The 19958-nt window shown below is 39.6% G+C and overlaps 1 protein-coding gene across 2 annotated transcripts in view; it reads right to left on the reverse strand.

The window, feature by feature from the left end:
* gria4a (glutamate receptor, ionotropic, AMPA 4a) overlaps window positions 1-19958 on the reverse strand; it is a gene marked incomplete at its 5' end in the record, with an annotated part of 106773 nt that overhangs the window by 34497 nt on the left and 52318 nt on the right. For both annotated transcript variants that reach the window (XM_080054037.1, XM_080054036.1), the window contains 5 exons: window positions 633-848; window positions 5574-5780; window positions 13834-13944; window positions 15052-15156; window positions 15706-15873. In XM_080054037.1, the coding sequence (XP_079910163.1) occupies window positions 633-848; window positions 5574-5780; window positions 13834-13944; window positions 15052-15156; window positions 15706-15873 (807 nt within the window). The remainder of the gene's footprint in view (window positions 1-632; window positions 849-5573; window positions 5781-13833; window positions 13945-15051; window positions 15157-15705; window positions 15874-19958) is intronic.

Raw genomic sequence — 19958 nt, forward strand, 5'->3', positions numbered from 1 at the left:
GTACGTTTAAACCCCTTTTTAGTTCTGTGGCCCCCATTAGTTTGCCACACATTTTTATTTTGTGTTACAAATAACTGAGCGTACAACTGTTCCGATGAATCTCTAGAGTTTATAAGGGTAGTCAGTAAGAACTGTTCAAAGTCAAAAAGAAAAATATGTGTCGGAACAGCATGAAATGGCCCCACATGTAAACCCTATTTCCTTATTATATTCTAGCCAACAAAAACTCACTTAACTAATTTATTCACTTTATGTCAATATTTTTTTTTCACTTTTCCCTCCAGCCTCCACTGCAACTCCCCTGACTCCAAGTCGACATATCATGAGAAAATGGCATCCAACAGTAAAAATGGAAACAAACTCTCATATCTCATGTCTATTTATATTATAAAAAATGACCAAACTGACTCCTGACCACTAACAGATGTCTCCTATAAGAATTTACAGTACAACATTCAACAGAGCATCACAAGCTATAGACCAATAGTTGAGAATACAGCTTTAAGCCAAATGAACAATCTCTTTTCACCTGTCTAAAAAACGAACCCTTGAAAAAACTCTTTAAATAGTGGCATCCCCTGCACTCCAACTCAAGTTCTGATATTTATTTTTATTTTTAACATATCACTCACCAGAAACAGCACAACACTGACTCCGATGTATGCGAACACTATGCACATCCAGATCTCATAGGCCAGGGGGTCCAGGAATGAGAAAACACCTGGCTTGGACTTCTGCGGCTTCTTGATCATGATGGAGATTCCCAGAGACATGAAGGGTTTGGAAAAGTCAATCACCTCCTCTCTCACCAGAGTTATGGTCAGCGGGGCCACGGCGATTTCTGCTTTCTGTGCAAGGAGACCAAGAAGAGTATGTGTTTCTTTTAGTAGAGTCACACACACACATGCACACACGCACGCACGCACACACACACGCACGCACACAAGCATAGTTTATTGTTTGCAATAAAGAATAATAATAATAATTAAAAAAAAAACTTCCATGTCGTTTGAAAAGACGCAATGCATTGTGGGGCGGTTGAGTAGGAAAAGCATCCTATCGATCCACACACAAAATCTTCACGGAAGTTAGTACTCATCCGGGTATTTCTCGCCTACACAACCGTCACATACTCAAATTGACGTCAAAATGAGTATGGGCACACTGTAAACGATTTCTGTTGTTTTCACAGTAATATCACTGTAATGTCATCAGTTTCTTACTTTGCGTTATGCAGTAAAGTACTGTCAATTTGGTTGTTTTCACAGTAATATTACTGTTATGCCACGAGTATCTTACTGTATTTTAGTAATACAGTACATTACTGTCGATTTGCAAAGCTTTCTGGGAAATATTGCGCTACTGTCAATCTAGGTACAGTAATAATAACCGGTAAAAAAACAACTGCAAGCCTCCATCTTTAAATCAGACGGTCCAGTGAATCCTGGTGGAATCAGCGCTGAGTTGAATGGACCTGCTCTGTTTTATGGTAAGTTTTAAAATTTCCCTTTCAATTTTCACTCAGTTAGGTTATTATAAGGTGACAAGTTTGAGCATATTTTAGTCAAGTGTCTGATGTTTGACCGCTATATCCATGGGTATATAGCCACAGGATGTCTAACTGACATGATGATAAAGATACGTTCAGATCAGTGGCTTTAATTTATGTTTCACTTCATTCATAAAACAAGCAAGGACAATAATAACGAGTGAGGAGCCGTTTAGACAAGATAATGACATGTCTCTTTAACATTAACACAAAGTAGTGCTTTCTTTTCTGTCGAGTTCGGGTTAGTAACGTCCCAAACCGAGAGAGCCGTTACTTCCAGAATACAGCCGTTTACTTTCTAAACTGGCTATCAAGCTATCTATCAAATACGCCTTGCCTCTGTGTTTGATTTTCAAAAGATATTCAGCAGCGACTAAATCTGTCAGTGTGGTCTGTGGTGTAAACTAGACAGTATTTTATTGACGTGCCGGTGTTTCACCGAAAGCTGTGACCCATCACAATGTGTGGGTGTGTCGGTCGGAGGCTAACCTCCTCCTCCCGCTGCTAACTGCTGGTAAAACTAACCGTCGCTGTCGGATTTCGAACATAAAACGAACAAACTTCTTATTGTTTTGATCGGGATTAATGGGAGTGTCTGGCCGTGGCCAGCTATGAGGTCCGGACCTCGGCGATTACAAAACATTAATCGGCGCTACATCTCATGTTAGTGTGTGCCTGCCCAGTGCCCACTGTGCATCTCTCCTCTGATGATGAGGGGACAGTCTGTGTCTCTCCGACGAGATCGGCGTCATTTACATGTATTTTAAACTTCTCCCCTTCATAGGGCGATCCTGTAATGTCCGTAGCTAATTGAGTATGACTTCTTTTTGTAGCGGTTTGGTGTATTTTCGGCGTTTTTTCCATTTTATTTAGTCATTTTCGTACTACCCGCTTCAAGCCTAGAGCATGTCACATGACGCCTTTTAGCGAATCACGTCGTCATAAATGTGCATTAGCCAATGAGGCTGCGTTCTTAGCATTTAAATCCCTCCTCACACTTTCACGATTGGTTACTGATACAAAGGAAATGTCAATATTTTGATCCGATAAAATTGTTCTTGAGAGAGAGAGAATATCACAGATTCCACCCTGTCAGAATAATAACTTATAAAGAAATATAATAATAGGGAAATACCTCTTAGATTTTCTTTCACTCAGCCTTTTAAAAATGCTTGTTTAGTGTGATCAGTGCAGAGCAGTCTCCCTGTGCCTTCACACTGTTTTAACATTGTGAGTTTTTTATTTTAAATGTATTTTTGCCTTCAACTTATTTTTTTTTTTTTCCTTTACAGGACCACTTTCAGAACTCAACGGGGTTTCAGCCTGTAGCTGCGCCTAGAGCTCCTGCGTCATCTACCCCCTTCCACAGCTTGGATAACTTGAGAGGGATCTGTGCCATACACTGTAGATATGTTTTCTATGTACCTGGACACATGGTCCGTGGGTCAGCTGAGTGTGGGATAAAACCATACTTTTTAAAAGAATATTTACAGAAACATTTAGAAAAAATAAGAGTGAAATAATTTAAGACAAACTGTATAAAAGATGGACGTTCCCTCCCGGTGCCCATACCCCTCACTTTGTTTTTATTTATCCTTCCTGTGATGGAAAGGAACACTTTATGTCCTGTGCTTGTAGTCTTCTGAGGTTGGTGGTCTTACCAACAGGTAAGACGTTAGCGGTTTATTTCTCAGTGTCAATGTTTATTTGTAGAGTGTGAAATTTAATGTGTATATTTTGAAATATGGTTGTCTCCGTTATACATGTGAACACTTTTATGGCAAAGATCAATGTTTCTGTCACTGTAGCAATTGTTTTTCTCCTCCTCAACTGCCATTCTTTTAATACAGTGAATTATTTTTTTGATTATAATATTGTTGTTTATTGCTATTTTTTAAAGATGATATGATGAATTGTTTGATATTGTTGTTTATTGCTGTTGTTGATTACTGTTTATTGCTATGTTTTAAAGATTGCGTGGCATTTAAAATATTTTTTTAAACTGCTTAATTAACATTCATGATTTTTTCATTTTTCAGTTGTTTGATATTGTTATTTAATTAGTGTGAATGCTGGAGCATGTATTTGTTATTTTAAATAAAATTTCAGCTTTTTTAAATCAAGCCTTCAACTGTCATCTGTCAACATCTATAGAAACATGTATTTTATTCTGAAAAATAGAGTAGGTTGTACTGTAATATAAACAACAGTAAAGGGAATACTTTAACAGTATGAATAGTATACTACTGTACTTATAAAATGAAGTACAGTAGTATACTGTTGTGTATTTAACAGTAGTAGTGACACTAACAGTAAACTACTGTACTTTATTTGACAGTAAACTAAAACTACTGTCAAACAAATGACAGTACCACTGTACTACTGTAATTTTTTCAACAGTAGTTTTACTGTGATAGGAAATACATCAACTACTGGCTAATTGTTGCCAGTAAGTTACTGTTAATTTAACATTAAATCGTTTACAGTGCAGGACGTTATGGCTTCTCGAACACAGCCAGAGGATCAGAGGAGTTTGAATCAGGAGCAATGTAAGGAAGGGGATGAAGGGAACAAGGGAGGAGCAGAAAGGGAATTGGTGCAGTGGGGGAGAGACATGGGGTTGAAAGAGACGGAGGAGGTAGAGAGAAAAACCAGAGGAATAACAGAGAAGTAATTCATACGTAGGCATGAAAGCAGAATTTAAATGAGTCTGCAAGGTCTCACACAATCACAAACAACGACAAACACACACACACACACACACACACACACACACACACACACACACACACATGCAAGATCTGCAGAAGATTAAAAAAAATCTATAACAGCATTACACATAACAAGTGTTAGTTCCCGTCAAGGTGTGAGGATGTTAAAATGTAAGGGGAATGGACAGCAAAATAAAGAGAAAGAAGTCAGAAGTGGTATCGTAAGAAAATGGGATAAGTTTGACTTGGACGAAAGGAGATGATAATGAGAAGAAAGTCACAAGGACATACGATATATAAAATAGAGCAAAATTCAGGGAAAAAGTGCCGAAATCTAACAAAAGCCATTTTTTCTCCAAGTGGCAGAAGAGTCATTGGAGAGGACAGCCAAGCTTTGGAATAAATCAAAGCTGATTAATCAATGCAGTGGTTCTGCTGTGTCACCTTCCACTACACGGAATCTGGAGGCTTATTCATTCTGCCGTTGTCTCCGCTTTCACTCTTGCGCAAAGTGACGACTGACATTGTCTTCTGCGCGTTGGTACAGTTTGCATTGAGATGGCTTTGTAAAATATCAGACGGTGCACTGGCGGCAGCGGTGAAATTGGCCAGCTTGCCAAATTCTCAAGGAATAATTGAGAACCTTGGAGACACACCATCTCTTCAGGGAACTGCCAATTGGATGTAGTCTATTTGAAGCATTTCACAGCTATACTGCGTGATTGACTCAAGGTCGGGACACAACAGCAGAAGCACATACTGTATAATGCAATGTAATAGCCCCTGCAGTACATACTGTATACATACATCATCACCATAAATATACTAAGGCTGTGCCAGAGAAGGGCTTTCCATAATTTGTGATGTTGTTTTTCTGGATTGCAATAATACAGTATGTTATAATAAGTTTTTTTAACTTGTTATATATTCTCCTTCTATATGTTTGTATAGTGCATTGTCCTTTTGAATAATTTGAACATTTGACATTTGAAACAGATTTGAAACATTCTTAGTAAACATTCAAATGATCTCTACGTTGACGTCTTTACCTTAATTGCGGCATTGTCGCGGCTGTATTAAATTTCAGTATTTTATTACATCAATCCTGTCCTCTGATGGACATTCTTTCTTGAATGCTTGGAATTCTGCCTGTGTGTCTATTTGTACATTAGTTACTAATGTAATATTTGAACCTGTACAATGTGCCAGAGACTCTTTGTGATGACATGAACTGTAAATACCATGAAGCTGAAATTGAAGATGAACTGAATCAACTGAAAATCTCAACCTAATATTTTCCCACCCAAACTCACCCCGTACACGAGCTCTCCAACCATGCCGTTCCATATCTTGGTCTCTGGATCTCTGGCACCGTATTTCCCATCTGGAACGATGGAGATCTTGTATTTGATTCCGATGTGTTTGGCAATTTCCGAGGCCAAGTCCACACAGTATCCCTCAAATTGGTCGTTGCCTTCGTAAAGTTCCCAGTTCTTCTTCAGCATGACATAGGGACCCTCCTACAAAACACAAGCATAAGGGGAGAAAGAGACAGCTGTTTGGAGGAACATGATGGCAGCCATTAACAACAGAAGGACTCAGCAGTTTGTTCATAAACATTGCACAAGCGGAAAAGCTCATAATGCACAGAGAAAAAAAAGAAAAAAAGAAAGAGGGATGATTCCTGATCAAAAGAATAACATTTTATATATTAATTTACCAAGAGAACATATCTTAGTAATATACATCACAATGCAATGCTGCAAACAGAATTCTATTCTGCTTTGACAAATTAAACTGTGGACACCGGCCTCTATTAAGCTTTGATTAATGGCACTAATATTGTGAAACGCATGCATGTATTTATAAAAGGGTGATTTAATCATACATATGACTAGTGAAGGTAAACTGAAAGTCACACACATGTATATAGATCCAAATTGTACAACTATTAAAATAGTCCAGACAAACCTCTATAACACCTAAAATACAAACAGCTGGACAATTTGTAGAATGGGTCGTAAAAAAAAAGGCCACATCCGAGGCCAATGTTTTATAGCTTGTGTTCTGACTTCTAGTGCCTTGTTTTTACGCCTTCATCTAACTCTACATGCCCCCCCCCCCCCCCACTGGGACCTGCACCTGACCCGGAACAATGCTGAGAGGAGAGGAAAAATACAGGGGGAGAGAGAGAAGAAAAAGAGAGGAATACTGCTGCTTTTGATAATGGGTTTAAAGAGATAGAAAGATTTCTACGCATGCGGTCGACACAGAGATGGTGGGTGCATTAGGAATGACACACAAACATAAGCATGGCAACAAAGAAGCGTTCACACACACACATCTACGTAGGATATAGCCCCAGACAAAAAGAAACAGGATCCCGAGAGACAGCGCGCGTCCATCACGAGCAGTGAGTTATGATATAATGCCTAAGGCTGCTCTTCCTGTAATCCAACTGAAACCAAGCCAATTAAAATGCGATCAAACCCTCTTTTAATCAAAGACTAATCTCATCTAATTAATCAAACAATGCTATGAAACGCTTTGTGAAGATCATAAAACACAATACCAAATGATAACATATTTGGGATGGAATTCTTCATTCAGGAAATTGATTCACATAGAAAACAAGTACAGTTTAATCGGATGGGGATTTGAAGCTGACGTGCAATTAAATCACTCAATGATGGTTTGGAGGATATCGACAGAACAATATTCAATCCAGGAAATTTGAAAAACAATGAAAGCAAATCTAGATCAAAAGCAGGCAGGAAAACGGATTACAACAAATCTTAAGGAGCTAAATTACTGTATACAGACATATTGAAATAAAGGAAGCTAGATTTATACATTTGATCCTCTTTCTCTTCAGTAAACAGAAAGCCTAAAATGAAAACATTTCTTCGTGTACTTGTGTATGACTGAAAGTTATAATAGGGAGAAAAAATAATTAAGAAAAAGGTTATTCAATGTATTTACACATATTCATATGTACAATGATTCATACCAGTAGAGGCACTCTTACTTTTATGAAGTATTTTTACAGTACTTTTTTAATTACAAAATATCTTCAAAACAAATGAAAAAAACTTATGCCCATCACCCTCAACTGTACTTTGCCTTAATGTTAATTAGCAGATGCTATGCAAGCATGCTTGAACATTTCACTAATGAGGTGATCATAGTAAATATTATACAGGCGAAACATCAACATGTCAGCATTCTGGTATGAACACTTAGGTATGCCTTATACAGCAGATATGCTAACAAAGCTATACAGATAGATAGATAGATAGATAGATAGATAGATAGATAGATAGATAGATAGATAGATAGATAGATAGATAGATAGAGAATGACATTACACTATTACTTTCTTACAAACCGTTATCAGTATTCAATTTGTTACAAAATGAAATGAGAAATGCAGTTTTTAATTTATGCAAAAAAAATCATAATCCCCAGCATCGTGATCAAATACGACATTTTCCCCCCTCGTGTTCGATGTCAGCGTATACAAAAACATTTCTCCTAAAGTTTCATTATCAGAGACATTAGCAGTTCCCAGGGCTCTCGTTCCATCGACTCATCATGAATCATAATGTTAATGAACTACAGTTTCAAGCAAATTCCCTCCGATAGATTAACACAGCCATGAGGACTTCTGGGATACCAACTGGAACAAATGAAGATGAAAAACAATGTTTTACAGGATAAAACCCTGTAGGATTCAATGTTTACATCTAATTTACAGTTTTCACAATCACTTTGCTGTGCATCGTTGATTCTGTATGATTTCTCAATTTGGCTTTTAATATTTTGCTATCATTCACCCACTAAAAAGTATTGACAAAAATGTGAAATTAAAGTTTTCGGTGCATTTCTCAGATGAATAACACTAATATAAGTCTGTCTGCAATGTTTGATGCATGTTAAGAATAGAGAGAGAGAGAAAAAAAATGTAACTTTCTACAAAATGAATGTGAAGTATACTTGTCAATGAGGAATTATTTGGCTCAGGTCATTTTCTAAGCAAACTGAAGAAGGAATCACGTTAATGCTCTAACCATGTGGACATGATAATACTCATTAAATCCTTAAAACCCTGTATTACTGCGGGGATACAGTGGAACACAAATTCACAAAATGTCAAAACTATTTATCTAAGAATATTTATTTAGAACCATAATTGGTACGTGTGCTTAAATAGAACTAGAGTAAATTAAGTAAAATATGTTTTTGGGTGAAATCCCTTGAAGACGCATCGTCAAAGTCCAGGTGGTCGGGAGATCATCTTAGTGACTCTCCCTTGAACAATGTTATATGGCCATTTTGCTTCACTCATCATCTTAAATGATTAAATCTCAAAAGGAATACAAATGGTGTTAATAGCTGCCTACTCCATGATGTGAACCTCAGGTTTTTCATGTTAGTCAACTGCTTGAAATCATAACAGGCTACTTTGTTGAGTTAAATTAGCATTGTGTTAGCAACTACACACATGCGGACACACCCATAGTAGCAGGAGCTCTGCCAGCCTTGGCACTTCTTTACACTAGAGCCTCCTCAAGGTTTTGTTATCAGTTTGCCTCAGATGCTTTTGTCTCAGTGTGAAGGTAAGGTGCCAATGCTGTGTGTGTGTGTGTGTGTGTGTTTGTGTGTGTGTGTGTGTGTGTGTGTGTGTGTAGTAGAGGTCGCTGTATGTGTTTACTGCTGTGATGAAAGCATCATGTGTGGGCGTTGCACGTAGCATGATGGGTCAGGGCACGGCAAGGGGTGAACAGAGGGAAGATAAAGGAGGGAGGAAGTAGGAGAAATAAGTAAAATAAAGGGATACTATGGTAAAGAGAAATAGGAGGAAATGCAGATGAAAAGAGGGATGTGGTGGAGGCGTGTCGGAAACTACAGAAAGAAGATAATGGAGCAGATCAGAATGCAAACAGAGATAGCTATAGGGAGAATGGAAGATGGATATGAATATAAAAAAGGGAAAGTGTCGAAGGAGAGATAAAGAGAGCATATGAGAAAGTGAAAAATGAGGAGGAAAGGAGGCAGAGGGCTGAAAAGACAGAAATAAAGAAAAAAATGGATGGGCGAGAGAGAGAGAGAGAGGGGGAACAGCTTTGTAGAGGCAAATGGTCGGGGCTGATAAGACATGAAACACTTCACGCTGGAGCCAAAAAAGGCAAACAGGACTTGCTATGTAAAGCCAGTTTAACCAGACAGCGAACAAGACCTATCTGACCAGTCTTTCAATCAATCAGGCTGCCAACCGGACACTCAGTTATTCAACTTTTTCAAAAGCCAAACCAATACAAAACGAGTGAACCAAAACCACTGATACATTCTGCGCACCATCCGTTCTAATGGCCAACGGGGGTAAGCTAATGCAGCCTTCCCAGTCACAGCCTGCTCCAATCAGTCAGTTGGTTCCAATCAGTTAAATTATTAAATAATTACCCACAATTACAGTACATAATTATCTACCCAAACAACATATTTGGTCAGTGAGTCAGCAAGATTACCTCACGGCTATTCTACCAATAAGAGAGCAGTGAACCAGTGACCTATTACCTAGTCCATTTGTCACCATGCCAGTTGATCTCTCAAGGAATCAACCTACCTGTTCAAAAAGCTTTTCCCGAAAAAGCCAGCCAGCCAACCACAAAGGCAGACAGCTACTGGGTTGATCCACTCCACCAGATACCTAACCAGCCAGCCCAAGCAGCACATGCATCACTGTCATTTGAGCCAAGCTTTATCCTGTTAACGGGGTCAACATGCATCCACAATACTTTTTTGTCAGTCACTATTTCAGTTGAACTAGTTACATATTTTTTTTCTTCCAAAGCCAACATTTGCAGAAGTTTGCATAATTTGTCTCCTGTATATGTAATTTGACCTACTTCATAAGATCACATAAATAATGTTCCTCCTTAATATCAATGTCTGTGTATGAGTGTTATGCACCCTGATGGAATAGGAACATTCAACTTTTCAATAAACAAGCTGTGGGGGGAAAGTTTAACAGTAAGTGGAGCCCGTGCAGGGTTATACTCAATTAAGCATGCTGTACTTTTTGATAATCCATCATCAAATTGAATTGATTAGAAGTTAAGAACATTTTGATAATGTAATTTAATGTTAAAGCTAATTCAATATACTGTACATATCCCCTAAAGGAGAATTTTCCTTGATTGAGGCCAAAGCATGAAGCATAAATAAGAGATTTTCATATTGGCCGGGTCTGTGTTAAGTACAGCAAGTGCACAGTAGCACAGGCAAATGGCAGCAGGCCTAATAATCAATCGCCATCAATGCACTTTGCTCACACAGGTCGGGTTTGTGTGAAAATGCATGTGTGAATACATGTACTTCGGAGAAGTTGAAGGCTTAAGTGCTTGCATGTATGAATGGTTTTTCAGGGTGGCTGCTAGGCTAGGTGTGTGTGTGCATGTGTGAGTACAAACTTAAAAAAAAAATCCCTTCTCATTTGCCAGTTGGATGGTGACTATGCCGGTCAGCATAAGGTGACTTAATGCTGTATTTAGCACACTGTTTACTCTCACTTAAGTTAAATAAAACAAACAACAACGCCAGTGTGAAAGATACATTATTAGACTAGCGTGGTTGAGGATCTCTTGTCCCTAGTGTTGAATATATGACCATATATCACACGTAATGTATTACACATTTTCTCTTAAAGGTCCTCCGGGGAACTTTCAGTTTGTGTTAATTATTGCACCCCCTTTGGACAAAAGTGGTAGTGTTTTTACCGCGCCAGCTGTTGTTCCTGGGTGAGCTTACCCATGACCACGGCATTAAGAAATACTATATAAAAAATAACACCATTTGCACTGACGGTCTTGTTTACTGTTACATGTTAATTTATGATCATCATAGGAACAATAAGACTGTTTCAGAAATATTAAAAAGTTCCTCGAAGCACCTTTAAATAAAATAATAAAACAAATAAATTTTGAAAATAATGAGTTCATGGTTACGTTATTTCCCTATAGGTGGTGTTCAGTATTTTATCAGAGAAGGCGTTGGTGATAGTGGCATCCTCAAAAAAGAGCGATAAAGAATCCGAATTAACAGGGCTGTCTGCTGGTCCGGTGATTCTGTGTGTGGCCAGATGTCAAAATTCTGACAGCGGCCACAGAATCCCTCACTGGGCTTTCATCCAAACTGTGGCTTTTGTCATGAGAGTAGGAACAGGAAGACAGTGAGGCCCAATGCCTCAAAGGGAAACAAAAAACATGGTGGCTGTGAAATCTCCTTTTTTGAGATGTTAACGCAGGGGCAAACCATTTCCTACAAACAAACAAATCATTTAGGAAACAAAACGAAATTGACCTTTACAAATCAAATGCACATGAAGAAAATAAGCACAAGCAAAAGACAAAACAAAAACAGAGCTCTTTGTACAGAGCTTTAGAGTCTGTCTGTCTGTCTGTCTGTCTGTCTGTCTGTCCTCTCTGTCTCTCCCGATGGGTGTGAGCCTGCTGTGTGTTTCAGTGTCTGCAGACCCCGGCATCAGTGTCGCAGCAGAGGCTTCCTCATCATCAGAGGCTGCAAAGAGGAGGAGGCGGCTGAGCTAGCGTTAGCCAAGGCCTGCGCAGGTCACCATCCATAGAGAAATATGCAGTTGATGGGGGGATGCATGGAGGTTAAAAAAAGAAATAAAAAAAAAATACACAGGGGCGAGGAAAGACAGAAAGACACAGTGAGAGAGAGAGAGAGAGAGAGAGGAAGGGTGTGGGGGGATAGTGGTGGACAGACAGACATGGGTGGGAAGAAACAGGGAAAGAAAAAAACGTCGAAAAAGACGTATGCAGTATAATGCCAAACTCTGTTTTGCACACTAATCTCTTTTACAGCCACAGAAAATGAACGTAGTTAGAAAAACACAAGCCAAACAGCCATACAAACAACAACAAATGTTTGATATATTCTAACAGTATTGCTATATTAAAATAATACACCCATATTTAAAAAAAAAAGGATTTAGTCACACTGTGATTTAGTTGACTGTTGGCACCGCACTATACACTGACTGTGCCAAGGCTGAATACATTGCCAGTTAAAAGTGTGCATGTCACTTCCACAGGGGACAGGAACTCTGGCTGAATCCCTATTTTTCTGAACTTTCTCCTGCACTGTGTGTGGCTTTTCCCTCCGTTTGTGGAACTGCCTTTTTACTACCAACTCTGGCCACTGGAGGCACTGTGGACCTTTCGCTGTAAAATCAAATCATCAAAATCTTTTCTTGTCTGATAGGTATTGTAACGAGCAACACAGCACTGTAAGAACAACTACACATATTTTGGTCATCCTTAGGAGTTTTTATAGATGGAGCAACGTGGCTTGAAACTAAAAATGCTGAATCGCCAAAGCTCAAGCATCTGCAGCTTGTTTTATCTCTTGGCTGAAATTAGTCTTTTTGAGTTGCCTTCACTTGCATCACTTTGCATGCCCAATTGAATTGGACTGATTGCACTTACAGGAAGGGGATGGCCGGCATAAAAAAAGGGCTGCAGATGGGTGAAATCAAATGTAACCATTAGGATGTGCACAAATCCAACCGATTAGCCCTACTTTATCCGTGTTGGGTAGATGAAAGAGCAATAATTATACCGGGGGCTGCCGACCAGTGTCTATGTGAAAGCCATTACAGGAGACTGGACTGAGGTCACTTTCTAAATGGTGAGCTGGGGTCAGTTCTAGATTTGCCTACTAATGAGACATTAGTTTAATCTCCTAACTGAACAAGTGCCACTCCCTCCCACGGCTGTGCTCTGAGCACTCACTACAACTCATTCAGCTCAATCCAGCTCCATATGACTTGTACAGTGACCTCCCAGCCATTTGGGGTTGCTACCACTTAAAATGCAGCGCTGCCTCCCCCCAACCCTTGAACACTGCTTGCATATTTGTCTACCGATCATGAATAAGAGTGAATATTTTTCCTTCTTTTATTTTAATGATATAAAAAGAAATACAAAAATGAGTGGGAAACAAATTAACAGGATTTGTTGATGTGGAAATACCTTCCCCCATCATTTTCTATACTGTCAATCATCTTGTGATCCCAATAGACGAGTATTGCACGTCCTTGTAATGGTCCCCAACACTAGGTTGTGATCCACGATTCTACGGTCACAAAGCCATGTCTGTTGCACATTGGTCAACACTGCATCTCGCCCGTCCTGTGTAACCATCTGTACCCATCGTTTAAGCCCAACCAAGAATGATGCAATTTTTTTACACTACATTTTCAAATCCAACTTCTTTGAAAACTACGTTATCCCACTTCCTTCCATTTCCCCATAGAGTTGCATTACCCCTGAGCTTACTTGGAAAATAAGAAAGAATCTTGACAGCTATAAGCCCGTCTGAAACTGGCAGACGTGAGATGGGAAATCAGGTGGGAGCAAGGTTTTGATGAATATAAGTTGTGAAATTGTAAAAGTCTATTGTCAGTGTTGAAGAATAGCTCCCCCCCCCAAAAAAAAAGGAAATCGTAGATTGCTATGCAGAAGATTAAAAAGTCTGTGGGTACATTACCATGATGGTTGTCACGACTACTGTCCGGTTCTCCATCGATGAGCTTTCATTGGAGAGAACGTTTTCATTCTGCACCAACACGAGTTTGTCTATGTCATTCCAGTAACCAATCTGAGAGAAAAGAGAGAGAGGGAGAATAATAAATAGAAAAGGTTGTAAAAGAAAAAAAAACAAATACAACTAATCAGTTGTTATAATGCAAATCATGCAAAACTGGAATTCAAAATGCTTATAACAACATTTCAATAGACAACAACATAAATAGGTGAATATATATACAGATGTGTGACATATAGTGGAAAGAGAGGGAAAAAGAAAGGTAAAACACATGATGAGCTGGCTCCAGCAGATTTCCCATTGGAACAGTAGAAGATATTGTAAGATATTGAGTACGAGCCAAGAACCTTCAATAAACACACATTGCTGTCAGAGGAACACTTGAGAAGGAACATGGTCCTACTTCTTTATTATAGGTGCTACTAAATGTATGCTTTTTTTTCCCATCGGAGAGAAATTATGAGTCCTGCCAACAACCTAAGCCTTGTCTTCCTACTTTTGCAATTATGATGAAGGATAATGTTCAAAACTTTTTCTTATTCACACATCACTGCAGAGTTTTATGAGCCCTCGGTTCGTCTGGGCGATGCTCTCCAATGCACACTCCAAAAAAAGCTATTAAGAAACACAAGCTGCAATGGTTCACTTGCAGTTATCTAAGGAGATGTATAACTGCAGCCAGTGAGACCGTTATTAATTAAGAATTATGATAGGGATCAAGATGAAGATAATCATACAGTAAATGAATAAATCTTTTTACAATTAGCCATCGCGCAGGATAAAACAAAGAAAAATGCAGCACATATCGAAAAAACTCCAGGAATTATCCATTGACAATAACAGAACGCCTTAGTCCTTTCAGTGGTGACAAAAACAGCATGGAACAAATCGGCTTTGGCATGTTTATGATTGGGTTTCAATTTCTTTTTTTTAAGATATTTTCTGGGCATTTTTATGCTTTATTGATAGTGCAGAGAGACAGAGGTGATATGGGGCAGCGAGGGGAGTGGCATGCAGAGAACGACCGCGGGTGGGAATCGAACCCGGGTCTGCTGCTGGGCCCGGCCCGGGAGGGGGACGCCTTACCAACTGAGCTAAAGGCGCCCCCTCGACTCACAATTTCAAAGTGTTGCTTATATTGAGCTGTGAGGAGAGCCATACCTTGCGTGGGCCGTTGCTCTTCAGTTCAAACATGTCCATGGTATAGTTGACCCTCCGACCGTAGTGATCAAACTGAATGTTCCCAGTCAGGCCCTGAATGCGCACCTGCATTTAAAGCAAAAACGACTGTAAGCGATAGAAGAAAAAAAATCACACCATAACACACCTTTTAAAAGTTATTATCCTTAAAATGTCTAGATTGATTTGGCAACACCCATAGTTACTGTACGGTTGTAACAAAACAATGGTTTAAAATGACATGTCCCAGAATTATGGCTGCAAACAATCAAGCCTTAAGCCCTTAAGGTTATGATTAGGTTAAGGTTAGAGTAAGAGTTGGAGTGAGACAAATAAAGCCTATTTTTGATGTTCTGGTAGGTATGTACCTGAGAAGTATAGCGGTACTCGTTTGTGTGTTACAATAAGTGTGTGTTTTAATCTGATGGGCACTCCATCAAAGTCCCAACAAGAATTCAAAAGAGATAAATGTTGGCATTTTCTCCTTTATTACGCCAGCTGCTTTACAGACTGTTTTTTGCTTGTGTTCCAGTGTGTGTGTGTGTGTGTGTGTGTGAACATGATTTGTTAAACATCTGTCAAAGCGTTTTTCCAATCTGTCTATACTAAAAAATACAACCTCAAACCTGTGCCCACCTGTTTCAGTGCACGCTCCATATCTATTCCTTGGTTCCAGGGAGCAGCTGGATTGGCCAGGCAGTCACCAGCGTTGCCACGGCGACTGATATCAATTTTCTGACGGCGAAGGGTGCGGAAGGCCTCGGCCATCACAAGGACACCGTCATACGTCAGGGCTGAGGTATACTGAAGGATGCAGGGAAAAAAGAGAGAGAAAAAAATTAAATGTTAGCACTTTGACAGGCTTTTAAACTGTTTCTGTCGAGCAAACAAATAGCTCTTTCTTTGTCAGAACAAGTTCACAGTATGGCGGACATGAATCCTGTTATCAAATGACTTCTCAGATAATGCAAACATTTGAAATCTTACGTTAGGGCAAATCCTGGTCTTAAGATATATAAAGGCCCAATCTGGTATATTTCTTCTTTTTCAAAAAAACTGAAAATCAATATCTAATGTCTTTCTAGAATATGAAACAAAAAAATGTGCGAAACAAATTAATTATACATTTTAAATATTTTTCACATGGGTTATATAAACCAACCCGTCACATCAGAAAACATTAACTTAGATTGAGCTTTTAGCCTGTTATTTCAAATACAATCAACTCAAGAGTCAAAGCTTTTCTTAATTCCGTATTGGTGGTAATAAACTGAATGGTAGCTTACTCTGCAGGAGTGCACCAGTTCAAACACACAACAAACAAACAGTGCTCGAATCGATGCTTTCAGTGATTTACAAAGCCAAAGTACGAAAGGCTAATGTTGCTGGGCTATACGGTATAGGCCTAGTCTGGCGTGGTGAGACGAACCAATTTAATCTCAAGACAGCCACTGTAAAGCTGCATCAGACCTCAGACCCTTTTTAGCTGCATTATTAACTAACCTCACCGCTATTCAAACATGCTGACCTGTGTCTCAATCTATCTCACCGCTCAGGCAGTTATTTGACTTTTACAGTTAAGACCTAAGTTAAGACATCAATCAGCACCTCTGTAAATGTGTTATCGCTGTAAATGTGCCAGTTTATAGACAGACTTATAGCTTTTCAAATACAGTCTCTCGGCCATTAAAATCGCATTAAAACATGCTTTAATCATATTGTAAATCCACGTTCATTAAATCAACCACTTTGGGGGAATTTGAAGGTTAAAGTTTACTCTCAAGATTTATAGGTGTTAATTTATAAAAATTAAAATAGGACGTTGTAGTGCTTTAGAGATCTTTGAAAAACGTGACAAGGAGTTAAGAGAAAACATGTCGGTGCCTTTCCAAAGTGGTGGCCATCTTGACGGATTGTTTGACAAATTCATTATAGTTAAGACAGCACGGCAGGGAAACAGCAGCAAACACTTCGGCAGAAACAAAAAACCCTGCCGGCCCACACACAGGGGCACACAGCTGCACGCAGACAGAAGCAGTCAAACACACAGTGGGGCACCTTCACATCACGGCCCAGACAAGTGCTGAGAGAGATGAAAATGGGAGGAAAGAAAGAGGAAAGAAAGAGGCAAGTCGTCGGAGAGAATCTGACAATGCTCTCTAGGTACTTTCCTCTCTCCGACATCCCTTGATTTGTGTCCCAAAGGGGCGTGATTTTTTTTTTTGGAAGGCTGCACTAGCATGTCATCCTCCTTTGATCTCACCCCCTTTGAAAACTAAAGCATCCCTTTAGGCGACACATGATGACTATGAGATCCAAATCAAGGAGAAAAACAGCAAGAAATCCTGAGCAAAACTAGCGATCCTGTTTTCTGCTTTTGTCAGAGGGCAGGACACGAAACACCTTAGGGACCTGTAGGAACTAGAATAGGCTGTTACACCACACTCTGAATGATATTTTGAGGATCACTTCAAATACCCCAAGTTCAGCTGAAATCCACCAAATATCTAGGCTAAACGCATTTCTGTGTAAGTGTTCTCAAATAAGATAAAACATGCATCACTTAATACAAGTTTACTCTGCTGCTCCACATCCGAACAAGGAACACTTTTTATAAATGATGCATGCAATAAAATAAAGCATGTGCAACCTCTCACACAGGAACTAATGTTTATAAAAAATGTATGCAGTGCATTCAAATAAATGCTACATATGCTTTAAGCCATGTGTAAAAGCCCTTGTATTTACATTTTATATTTATTTAGCCTATATGTATATAACCTTGCTTAACACTGTTACTAAGTGCTTTAACAAAGCACTCATCATTTCCAATATATAAAAAAACAAGCAGAAAAGGCTTAAGTACAGAAGTAATAGAAACAGTGGAATGAGTGAACTGAGCCTTGCAATGTTGCAAGCATATAATCAGGTCAACATTTGACTTTGTACAACACTTTGTTTACGACACAATACCGGCTTAACTAGTCCTAGCTATTCCTTAAGTTTAGTGCTAACTAGCAAATGTTGTTGTTCACTACATTTCAACAGCTGGCACTCCAGCTGAGAATCACTGGCTTTAAAGTTTGGGATGGGGGATGTAGCTCGGTGGGTAGGGTGGCTTGCAACTGCAGGGTCGGTGGTTCGATCCCCGGTCTCTCCGCCACATGTCCAAGTGTCCCTGGGCAAGACTTTGAACCCTAAATTGCTCCCGATAGTTAGCTTGCACCCTGCGTGGTAGCTGCTGCTATCAGTGTATGAATGTGTGCTCCAGTTGTAAGTCGCTTTGGATAAAAACGTCTGCTAAATGACATATAATGTAATGTTTGTGATTGAGCTCAACGCTGTAAATCCAGTCCCGATGGCAAAGGGACAAGTCCCAATAGCTCTCCACAATGTGCAGTATTACACAACAGTTCTACTTGGCCTGGGGCTACGAGTTGGCCCAAGGCTAACAGGGCTCAGTTTGTCTTTACACAGCACCAATTAGCCTAGAGCATTTTGGAAGCATCTATTGTCACAGGAGATCTCTTGGCTGATGTGGGTCTCTCTGAGCATTCATGTTTGTTTTTTGAAAGTACAGTCGCTGTACACATAGGTGACCAATCAAAAGTAATCAAGAAGCGGTGTATTACTGAAAACACCAGTGAGGAATTTGTTTAGGTATGTTCTCTTACTCCACTCCTCCCCTGTATCTCAGTTAATGAGCTTGTGGATAACTTCAACTCAAAAATTACAAATACTATTGATGCCATTGCACCCACTAAGGTGAAGGCCGTCTCTGTTAAAAAAAGATCTCCATGGAGAAATGCCCCGCAGGTCAGACTAGAAAAAAGAGAGTGCCGTAAAGCAGAACGTAGGTGGCGAAAAACAAATCTTCAGGTTCATTATGACTTTTTCAAAGAAAAACTTTGAACTTTTAACTCAGAACTGAGAAATGCAAGGCAGTCTTTCTTCTCTGACATCATCACCAAAAACACAAAAACAGCAACAATGCGCGTGCTCTGTTTGCTACTGTTGACAGGCTCACAAACCCTCCTGTGTAAATAGCATCTGAACATCTCTCCACGAGGGCCTGCAATGAATTTGCCTCCTTCTTTACTGACACAAGTCATAAAATTAGACAAGCTGTTACCGCATCAATACCGGGTTCAAGATATGTTTTATCCCTGTGCCCACTTAAAATCAATCCAGATGCCATGACAGAATTTTATCTGATCAACCAGAAAAACCTGGAGGACATTATACAACACCTGAACTCCTCTTCCTGTTGCCTTGACATTCTGCCCACAGGCTTCTTTAAAACAGTTTTTAACTGCATGGCCTCAGATGTCCTAGAAATTGTCAACATGTCTCTCCGGACAGGTGTATTCCCACAGGCCCTGAAAACAGCAGTCATCACGCCACTCCTAAAAAAAACAATCTAGATACATCACTCATGAGCAATTATAGGCCCATATCTAACCTTCCATTTTTAAGAAAGATCATTGAAAAAGCTGTTTATAAGGGGCGCCCTTAGCTCAGTAGGTAGGGCGTCCCACCCCGGGCCGGGCCCAGCAGCAGACCCGGGTTCGATTCCCACCCACGGTCGTTCTCTGCATGTCACTCCCCTCTCTGCCCCATTTCACCTCTGTCTCTTCATACTGTCAAATAAAGCATGAAAAATGTCAAAAAATATCTTTAAAAAAAAAGCAGTTTATCATATCAACAGCTAAATAACTACATGGCAATGAACAACTGCTTTGATGTCTTTCAGTCAGGTTTTCGTCAACACCACAGCACTGAGACCGCTCTGGTTAAGGTCCTCAATGATATCCACTTAAAACACAGACAGTGGCAAAAGCTCTGTATTAGTTTTATTGGATCTCAGTGCTGCGTTCGACACAGTTGAC

The sequence above is a fragment of the Ammodytes marinus genome (genome assembly GCF_949987685.1).
Source record: "Ammodytes marinus genome assembly, chromosome: 3".
Lineage (NCBI taxonomy): Eukaryota > Metazoa > Chordata > Actinopteri > Uranoscopiformes > Ammodytidae > Ammodytes > Ammodytes marinus.